The sequence below is a fragment of the Panthera uncia genome, chromosome D1 (genome assembly GCF_023721935.1).
Source record: "Panthera uncia isolate 11264 chromosome D1, Puncia_PCG_1.0, whole genome shotgun sequence".
In the NCBI taxonomy this organism is placed as follows: domain Eukaryota; kingdom Metazoa; phylum Chordata; class Mammalia; order Carnivora; family Felidae; genus Panthera; species Panthera uncia.
In genome coordinates this window covers 52,349,037-52,359,950 of record NC_064808.1, presented here as the reverse complement: position 1 = coordinate 52,359,950, position 10,914 = coordinate 52,349,037, and the positions used below count along the sequence as shown (strand labels likewise).

Sequence of the window (10,914 nt, the reverse complement as noted above, 5' to 3'; positions counted from 1 at the left end):
CTGCTTGGAGAGGTCTGTCTGTGCGCGTTCACTTCCCAGATTACAGCGGCCCGGGCTCCCAGACCTTGTTCAGTGATCTACCCAGAGAGGATTTTCTTCAAACACTGTGAGGCCCATTCCAAACTTTGTCTATCGCTTGAGCCAGGAAGGAATCCCCGGTTCCAGCCTCCTACACTTCACTGAAGAAACAAGGCAAGGGGAATGAATTTATCCAAGGAAATTATGTGTGGGACAAATACATGTGTGGTGGTGGTGATTAGTAATGAAAAAGGAAATTAAGAAGCTGCGCTGTAAAGTGAAGTCGGAGCCACCCAGTAAAGGGCCTTGAATGCAGCCCAAGTGGTTTCAACTTAGAGGGCTATGGGAGCCACCAGTAACTTGCCAGACAGAGCCTGACATGTCTGGTTTTGCTGTTTAGATGGCAGTGATGCAGAAGGTAGATTGAAATATCTGGGTGTAGAGGCAGGGGGGTGAGTTAGAAAGCTCATTTCATAATAAGAGCAGAGTGGATGATATAATGAGGTTGGGAGGGAAGGTGGGTGTATTAAATGAGGAGATGTCATCATAGAGTAGTTGGAAAAGTAAAATCATGTGTGGAGGTAAAAGAAGAAAAATAAAGATGGGAGTAGCTGCCCTGAACTGGATTTGGAAGAGGTTCTATTTGGGACGAGATGAGCGTAAGCCCATAGGCTATCCAAGTAGAAAAATGAGGAAGCAGCAGGTTATAGGGTTGGTTTTCAGGACAGAAGCTTAGCACAGGGTTGTATGTGAGAGAAAGGAAGTTGAGCCTGGTGGTTATGTGATCACCAGGGAGAGGAGTGGCAGAAAGGGGGGATGTGCCTGTGTTCACCCCCTAGCACCAGGAGCAGCATGGACTGCTTTTCTTTCCAGGTCTCAGCTGCATCTGGTTTCCGTGTCATACCCCACCCAAGCACAATGTGGGACTGACTGTCATGCAGGTGTCCAGAGATCCTGATGAAAAATTCTGTTCTATTCTTTGTTGGGGGCTGAAAATGATAATCTTTCTTTAGCCCCATCTCCCTACCTCCCAGAACACCAGAACTGCTTTCCACAAATTTCTTTGATTAAAACAAAAATCACCAGGGGAGAAGGGATACTGTCCTTAATCAGATTCCTCGACTTCCTGCCCTGGAAATTCTGATTCTCTGGGCCTGGAGTGAGACATGGGGGATCGTCTTCTCAATAACTGCTTCAGATGAGTCTTTCAGGGAAGTTTGAGAAATGCTCCTCAGGCCTAAACACAAGTCTGTCTCTTGAAGCCAGTACCAGACCGAACCCCTGCTTTCTGCCATAAATCAGACTAGGGTGAGTCTTAAAGGCAACTGCAGGCTAAGCCTCACACTCTGGACCCAAACCAACCGTAACCTCATGTGCACTAGAAGAGCTAGGGTCAGTGTGGAACCTTCTGGGCAGGTCTGCTGTGTTGGAGAAGTAGTTAAGAGCAGTGTCCCAGTCCACAGCTTTGGCTCTGGCAAAGAAGAGCTGTTGCATGTTTTCTGAGTGGGCCGTCACACACTGACACAACGGGATCTCCAGGGAAGTGAGTGTAAAGAGAATCAGAGCACAGAGAGGCTGGAGTTCAGAATTGCAAGTATTTAATATTCTGTTTGCTACCATCATGACTCCAGTACCCTTCCTTGTAAGTCCTTTCTCTCCTCTGAGTTATGACTTAATGCTGTTTCTTCTTTTCCCTGATGTAGACCCTGGACCTGGCATGCAGAAGCCTCAGCTCTTGGTTCCTGTCAGGGCCACTCCAAATGGAACTCTGGTCCATCCAGCATACTTCCTGCTGGTGGGAATCCCTGGCCTGGGGCGTGACATACACTTTTGGCTGGCTTTCCCCCTGTGCTTTATGTATGCCATGGCCACCCTGGGAAACCTGGCCATTGTCCTCATCATCCGTGTGGAAAGGCGTCTGCATGAGCCCATGTACCTCTTCCTGGCCATGCTTTCCACTATTGACCTAGTCCTGTCTTCTGTCACCATGCCCAAGATGGCCAGCCTCTTCCTGACAGGCATCCAGGAGATAGGATTCAATGTTTGTCTGGCCCAGATGTTCCTTATCCATGCTCTGTCAGCCATGGAGTCAGCTGTCCTGCTGGCTATGGCTTTTGACCGCTTTGTGGCCATCTGTCATCCACTGCGGCATGCTTCTGTGCTCACAGGGCCTACTGTGGCCAAGATTGGACTAGCTGCCCTGACCAGGGGATTTGTTTTCTTCTTCCCTCTGCCCTTCATCCTGAAGCGGTTGTCATACTGCCAAACACATATGGTCACACACTCCTTCTGTCTGCACCAAGATATTATGAAGTTGTCCTGTTCTGACACCAGGGTCAATGTAGTATATGGACTCTTCATTATCCTCTCAGTCATGGGTGTGGACTCCCTCTTCATTGGCTTCTCCTACGTTCTTATCCTGAAGACTGTGTTGGAGCTGGCTTCTCAGGGGGCAGCACTCAAGGCTTTCAGTACCTGCGTCTCCCATCTCTGTGCTGTCCTGGTCTTCTATGTGCCCCTCATTGGGCTCTCAGTGGTGCACAGGCTGGGGGGCCCTACCTCCCTGCTCCATGTGATTATGGCTAATATCTATTTGCTACTACCACCTGTGGTCAACCCTGTTGTCTATGGAGCCAAAACCAAGGAGATCCGTTCACGGGTCCTCCATATGTTCTCACAGGGTGGCAGGTGAGCAGAATAACCTCCTTAGGACCTTCAATCCCTGCCAAATCTGGAAGGATTAGGATCTTGTTGAATGTCTCCGTGATTGGAGCATCCAACCCATCGGGCTGTCAGCTTCTAGATATCTAATTAGATCTTGGATTCCTGTTTCCAGGAAATGTGTTGATTCAGAAGTGTGGTTCTGAGGAAGTTTTGTTCAGGCCGAAGAAGCATCCCCAAGCAAAGGGTGCTCCTTGGAAGACTCCGACATTGGCAGGAATGAGTCAGTACTAAGTCATTTGCTGGGGGTAGCCTGTACAAGTGTGACCTTTCTGCTTACATGGTGGTAGAGCCAGAGAGGCAGCAGCCAGCACTGTTAATCAGCTGTGCCCCCAGCAGCAGGCTTTTGTGAAGGAGATTTGAACGTCACACCTCCATGGCTGCCATAGCATCTGACCTTGGACATTTCAACCATGTAAGACCTGTGGTACAGGAACTTAGGTGTTTTCTGCCTCCAGCCTTCAGCTGTATTTAGTTTAATGTTTAATAGTTTAGTGATGTGTAATTGATATACAATAAATGGCACACATTTAAAGTATACAGTTTGAGGGGCATCTGGGTGGCTTAGTTGCTTAAGGTCAGTTAAGTGTCCGACTTCGTTTTGGCTCTTGGTTTCGGCTCAGGTTATGATCTCACAGTTTATGAGCACAGAGCCTGCTTGGGATTCTCTCTCTCCCTCTCTCTCTGCCCTTCCCCTGCTCACTCTCTCTGTCTCTCTGTCTCTCTCTCTCAAAATAAATAAACTTACAAAATTTAAAAAGTGTACAGTTTGATAAGTTTTGACATGTACACACCCATAAAACCACACCACAGTCAAGATAGTGAACATACTCATTACCCCCAAAAGTTTCCTTATACCCCTTTTAAAATCCTTCATTCCCATCTCTCTTGGTCACTCCCTGCTCCAGTTCCCAGGCAACCACTGAAATGCTTTATGCTACATTAGTTTGCATTTTCTAGAGTTTTATATAAATAGAATCATACAATATGTACTCCTTTTCTTGCCTGGCTTATTTTACTCAGCACAATTATTTTGAGATTCATCCATGTTGCAGCATGTATAAGTAACTTAATTCTTTTTACTGCTAGGTAACATTCTATTATATAATTATGCCATAGTTTGTTTATCCATTCACCTGTTGTTGGACATTTAGGATGTTTCCAGAATTGGAAACAAATACAGCTGCTATGAACATATAAGTCTTTGTATGGACATGTGGTTTTTTTTCCCTCCTGTGTAAATATTTAGGAATGAAATGGCTAGATCATACTGGAGGTATATATTTAACTTTTTAACTGCCAAACTGTCTTCCAGAATGGTTGTACCATTTTACATTTCCACTAATAGTGTATGGGACTGATACTTTTTTGGCATCTTAGCCTACATTTGGTGTAGTCTGTATTTTTTATTTTAGCCATTTTAGTAGATCTGTAGTAGTATCTCATTGTGATTCAATTTGTATTACCCTAATAAATAGTGATGTTGGCATCTCTTCATGTGTTTATTTGCCATCTGTAAATCATTGCCACTTTTCCATTGGGTTGTTTGTTTTGTTATTGTTGAGTTTGAATTTTTTAAAATATATGTTGCATGTAAGTCCTTTATCAGGTATATACTTTACATTTCCCCCAGTCTGTGACTTGTCTTTTACTTCTCTTAAGCATCTTTATAAAACATCAAAGATTCTAACTGGTGAAGTCCAGTTTATCAAGTTGTTGTTTCATAGCACACACTTTTTTAAAAAAAGTTTTTAATGCTTATTTATTTTTGGGAGAGAGAGAGAGAGAGAGAGAGAGAGAAACAGAGCATGAACAAGGAAAGGCAGAGAGAGAGAGGGAGACACAGAATCCGAAATCCGAAGCAGGCTCCAGGCTCTGAGCAGTCAGCACAGAGCCTGACGCGGGGCTCCAACCCATGAACTGAGAGATCAGGACCTGAGCCAAAGTTGGATGCTTAACCTACTGAGCCACCCAGGTGCCCCTCATAGCACACACTTCTGATGTCATATCTAAAAACTCATCACCACAGTCACACATACACAAAAAACATTATTCTTTTTCCCCCTAGAAGCATTATAGTTTTAGGTTTTACGTTTAGCTCTGTGATCTATTTTGTGTTAGCTTTTGTATATAGTGTAGAAAATCATTTATCTATATATGTGTGGGGTCTAATTCTGGACTGATTCATTGGCCTATTTTTCTATTTTTATGTCAATACCACATTGTTTTGACTACTGCAGCTTTATAAGAAATCTTGTAATCAGTATTGTCAATCCTTTCCCTTTGTTCCTTATTTTCAAAGGTGGTCTTTCATGGGAATTTTAGCAGCAGTTTAAACATTTATATAAAATAGTCTTTTAGAATTTTGATTTGAATTGTACTGCATTAATATAGGTCAATTTAGAGAGAATTAACATTGTTAATTAGTGTCTTCTAACTCATGAACAAAGTATATATCTTCAGTTTTAGGGTCTTTGGTTTCTTTCAGAAATGTTTTGTAGTTTTCATTGTACAGATTTATCATGTCTTTCACCAAATTTATCTGTATTTTATATTTTGATGCTATTATAAATGGTATTTTTTAGTTAAAATTTATGGTCATCCATTATGTTAGTATAGAGAACTGTAACTGATTTCTTTATATTAACCCTGAATCTTGCACTTTGCTAAACTCAATCATTTCTACAAGTTTTTTTGTATATTTCATTAGATTTTTCTACATAGATGATCATGTTGTTTGTGAATAAAGACAGTTTTACCTCTTTCATTTCAATTTGCATACATTTACTTAATCTGTTTGTTTGTTATTGTATTGATAAGAAATGACAGGACATTGTGACTACAAGTGATACCTATCCTGTGATCTTGGGGGGAAAATATCTAGTTTTTTACTATTAAGTATGTTCTATCAATTCTTGAGAGAGATATTGAAATATTTAGCTATAATTTTATATTTGTCTATTTATTCATGTAATTATATCACTTTTGCTTCAAATATTTTGAAATTTTCTTAACAGGTACCTAAATATTTAGCATTTTTAAATTTCTTCTTAATGAATTAATTTTATCATTATGAAGTGGCCTTCTTTATTTGTGGTAATATACGTTACTCTGAAATGTACATTGTCTGATGTTAATAAAGCCATTTTAGCTTTCTTGTGATTAGTGTAATCATGGTATATATTTTTCCCCATTCATTACTTTTCATCTATTTGTGTCCTTTTGTTTGGAGTGCCTTGTCGACAGCATATTGTCAGATCTTACATTTTTATCTGATTTGATGACATCTGTATTTTACTTATGGTATCCCATTTTCTCTTTGTACCATCTGTTTTCCCCCCTTTTGCTTTTCTTTCTTTTTGATTAACTGAATACTTTCAGTTGTTCTGTTTTATCTCCTTTTATTGTTTATTAGCTGTCACTGTTTTGTTATTTTAATGGCTGCTTTAGCATTTATAATATATCTTATCACAGCCTACTTTCATTTAACCATTCAATGTGTAGAAGAAGAATTTTACAATACTGTATTCCCATTTGTCTCCTCCCAAACTTTGTGCTGTTTTTGTACATTTTGCTTTTATTTATTTTATAAATCCAACAGAAAATTATTTAGTTTTGTTAACAGTCAATTATCTTCAAAGAGGTTTGAATAGTAAGAAAACAACTTTATGTATTTACCCATGTTGTTACAATTTTCACCAGTCTGCATTTCTCCCTGTAGATGCCCATTATTTCTATTTGGTATTATTTTTCTCTGCTTGAAGAGTTTCTTTTTCTTTGTTTTTCTTTTTTTAATGTTTATTAATTTTTGAGAGAAGAGAGAGGCAGAGTGCAAGGAGGGGAGGGGCAGAGAGAGAGGGAGACACAGAATCCGAAGCAGGCTCCAGGCTCTGAGCTGTCAGCACAGAGCCTGATGAGGGGCTCGAACTTCTGAACTGTGAGATTGTGAACTGAGCTGGAGTCGGATCCTTAACTGACTGAGCCACCCAGGCACTCCGAAGAATTTATCATATAACTTGTAATGTGGTCTGCTGATAATGAATTATTTCAGCTTTTTTATACTTAAAGCATCTTTATCTTGAGCTTCTTGCATCTGTGAATTTATAGTTGCATCAAATTTGGAAAACTTTTGGCTGCTATTTTTTGTAATCCCTCCCCCTCCCCACACCAAGGACTCCAATTACATATAATTAGGCCACTTGAAATTGTCCCATTGCTTAATGAGTCTGTGTTTGTTTTTTATTTACTTATTTTAAAGTTTTTTTTAACATTTATTTATTTTTGAGAAACAGACAAACAGAGCATGAGTGGGGGAGGGGCAGAGAGAGAGGGAGACACACAATCTGAAGCAGGTTCCGGTCTCTGAGCTGTCAGCACAGAGCCCATCGCGGGGCTCGAACCCATGAACAATGAGATCATAATCTTATGACCTGAGCTGAAATCTGATGCTTAACTGACTGAGCCACACAGGTGCCCCTGTATTTGTTTTTTAAATATTATTTTTTAATCTGTGTTTCATTTTGAATAGTTTCTAATGCTATGTCTTCAAGTTTACTAATCATTTCTTCCACAGTATACCCTCATCCAGTGAGTTTCACATCTCATACATTGCAGTTTTTATCCCTAGAAGTGTGATTTCAATTGTAAAAAAATATTTTTCATGTTTCTACTTAAATTTGTAATCCATTTAATGCAGTTCTAATTATCATCTTAATGTCTTCATTGTGTAGTTCTAATATCTGTTTCAGTTCTGGATCAGTTTAATTATTCTCTTCATTTTGGGTTATTTTTCTTCTTTGCATGTCTGGTAATTTGATCACCTGCGAGACATTGCAAATTTTTCTTTGGTGCTACATATTTTTGTAGCCCGGTAGGTATTCTTATGCTTTGTTCAGGCAATCAGTCAAGTTACTTGTACATAGTTTGATCATTTGGGTCTTGCTTTAAAGATTTGTTAGGTGGGACTAGAGCAGTGCTCAGTCTGAGGTTCATTATTCTCCACTACTGAGAAAAGGTCCTGTTGCATTCTGTATGCAGTGCCCTGTGAATCTTGAAGTTTTTCAGTCTGGCTGGTGGAAACAGTCACTGTCCTTGACTCTGTGTAAGTACTGGATAGTGCTACCTTTAATATTTTCAGGGAGCTCTTTCCCCATCTTTAGGTAGCTTGCTCACCTGCATGTGTTGATCAGTACCTCAGTTGAAGGAAGACCCTCTACATCTCTAGACTTCTCTCTCTGTGTAGCTCTTTCATCTTTGATACTTTCTCTTCCAGTCTAGCTGGCTTGATCTTCCTGAACTCTTTGCCTCCATTTCCTTAACTTAGGGTGTCCTCTGGACTCTGCCTAGGTTCTCCTCCCCTGTGCTGCAATGAAGCTTTTTTAGGGCAGTAAGCTGGGGAAACCCCCGGGTTTCACCTTACTTGTTTCCCATGTCTCAGGGCTTACTCTCCTTCATTGCCTGATGCTTACTGTCTTGTAAACCATTGTGTACGTATATCATCCATTTCTTGGTTCCTTCAGGTGGATGTTGCTTCTTGATACTCCATTTTGGCCAGAGTATGGATGTATATATATTTTAAGTCTTCACATAGTCAAAGTTTGGGACGTTGAGGAAAACAGCAAAGATAGTTCAAGGGGGATGGCAGTGAGTGTCAGGCTACAGATTCCACAGGGTACCTGGAGCTCTTGTCATCACTAGTTTTGATGTGGTTCCAGATGGAATGGCCTGATTTAACATAGTCTATTTTTGCATAGTTTGAGTTAGCATGCTCTGTGTTGTAAATTTAACACAGTGGTGTAAAGCTGATAAGTAGAAAACAAGGAGAAACTAGCTAAAATTCACTTTGCTTTATTTATAGACTTAAAAAAATTTTTTTTTATTTGAGTATAGTTGACATACAATGTTTAATTAGTTTCAGGTATACAACATGGTGATTCAGCATCTCTATGTTGTGCTGTTCTTACCACAAATGTAGCTATCATCTGTCACCATGCACCACTATTACATCATTGGCTATATTCCCTGTGTCATACCTTTTGTTCCTGTGACTTTTAAAAAACTTATTTAAATATTCAAGGTATTTAGTTTCACATTAAAATTGTTCTCTAGTTTTATAAATGTTCTCTCACTATTTTTTGCCCTTAATAGAGAAACAAGATGGCATTGGTATTATATGGCTGGTATTGGAGATAGGGGAGGTTTAAGGAAATCACATCTTATTTCCTCAGCCAGAGATTCAGAAACCCAAAGCCAGGGAGTGCAAGATAGTATGGTCCCCAGGGATCCATGTTATGAGTTAGCTAGACACAGGGTGCAGAGCCTGGGAGACAAAGAAAATGTAGCTTTGGGGAAAGGTAGATGGGTCCATTGGGATCCAGACTTAGCAAGGACCCAAGCAGGGGCCACCAATGGGAAGAAGGCATAGTACAGAGAAAGCTTCAAGAAGAAAAGGAGCTCATACTTAATCATGGGACCTCACTGAAAGCTTATTCTGCTTTTCCTCTGGCTGAGTTTGATGAGCCTGGGAAGAAAGAGAAAAACCCCTCACAAAGGTCATGGCCACACAAATGAGTTTCTTCTAGCCTTCCCTTACTCATCCCCCTGTCTAACTTTTCACTGGGAACTGGCCAATAGCCCAGCTGGCACAGGGCCCATCTGGGGAGGACTCTAGAGACCCTGTATACCCACTGCCCCTCCTTCCCCATACCCTGAGGTACACTTTCCCAGGACACAGAAGCCAAGAAGGACACCAGACCTACAGTTGGCTACTGAGAGGTACCTGCTCAAAGACCCTCTGGGAAGCACTCCCTCCACCAGAAGGGAGAAGCAGAAGGAGGGAGGAGGTAAGACAGAGAATAAATCCCAACCAGGGAGGCCCAAAGGAGAGGGTGGAGACAGAGAGTGGCAGCCTCTTCAGGAAGAGGACTAGAGGAAAAGACACACGTTCCTTCAGTGCGTTGAGGTGAGTGTAGGAGACCAGGGGATATGTGCAGGTGTGTGGGTTTCTTGTAGTTGGGGATTTCCCATTAGATTTTCCAAGTGAAGGAGAAACCAGGCTGTGATGAAATGAAGTATGGGGGTGGAGCCAGGAAGAATAAAGGAGGCTCCTGACTCAAAGGACAGTGTTAGCAGTTTCTATGTGAGGTGAAGGGAAGCATGGACAGTGTTAGCTGCTGCCTGTGGGTAATTTTCAGGTACTATAAAAAGTGATCAGTTTACTGGGGTCCCCATTTAGATCCTGGCAGGAGCTGTCCTAAATGAAGGTGAATGAAGAACAGACTGGGTTGGGACTGGGTTAGAGTTCAACTGGGGTCTGTCCATGTATTCACAGGACCAGTCCTAGTTTGTTAGTGTGGTTGAAGTTCAGTTTGTGTTGGGGGTAGGGGCTCATTCTGTACTCTGCATCAGAAGTCAGAGTATGGCTGATACAGAGTGTGGCTGATATTGGGACTTCAAGATCCTCCTAGGGCTCTGGTCTTGACTCTGTGTGTGCCTAGGGGCAGGGTCCAGTCTTTATTCCATTTAAAAAGTGGATTACTGTCTACACTGTGACTTCCCCTGCCTTGCACTCTGTTCCCTGGCCCCACTGAACCACGTGCAGCTTTCCTAACAAGGTATGTACTCCTTCTCTCTGGGTCTTCGAATTTGTCAGTATGCACTTTTAACGACAAATTAGGTCCAATTTGTTGCTTTAGTTCCCCCAGCTCCCTCAATTAAATCAAAGCCCTTTGCCATGTCCTGCAAGCCCCTCCGTGATCTGGCCCCTGCCCTCCTCTCTGACCTCACTTTCCAAAATTCTCCTGAGCTCTCAGTACTCTGGCCATGCTGACTTTCTTTCTGATCTGTGAACCACCAGAATAGAAGACCTTTTCCTTTTGTTGCCTCATCTGCTCTTTCCCTAGATGTCAGAATGTCTGGCATGTTCCTATCATACAGCTCTCAGCTCATACATCATCACCTCAGAGAGGCTTCCAGTGACCTGCATCTCAAATATGGGTTCCTCTCCCCTGTCCTTTTCTATCTTATCACTCTATTTTATCTTTAGTGTACTTATCTTTATCTGATATGTTCTTGCTTATTTGTTATTGCCCTCCTAGTGTATGAGCTCCCTGAAAACAGCCATCTTTTCTCTTTTATCTGCTGTTTTATCTCTGAATGCTGCTGTCCCCATATTCC

General features: G+C 41.5%; 1 protein-coding gene across 1 annotated transcript; it reads left to right on the top strand.

Annotated features, from left to right (window-relative positions):
- The first annotated feature begins 1,541 nt into the window (after positions 1-1,541).
- LOC125917105 (olfactory receptor 51D1) lies at positions 1,542-2,815 on the top strand. Its single transcript, XM_049623369.1, has one exon. The coding sequence runs from the start codon at positions 1,640-1,642 to the stop codon at positions 2,708-2,710; it is 1,071 nt and encodes a 356-aa protein (XP_049479326.1). The 5' UTR covers positions 1,542-1,639; the 3' UTR covers positions 2,711-2,815.
- The last annotated feature ends 8,099 nt before the right edge of the window (positions 2,816-10,914 follow it).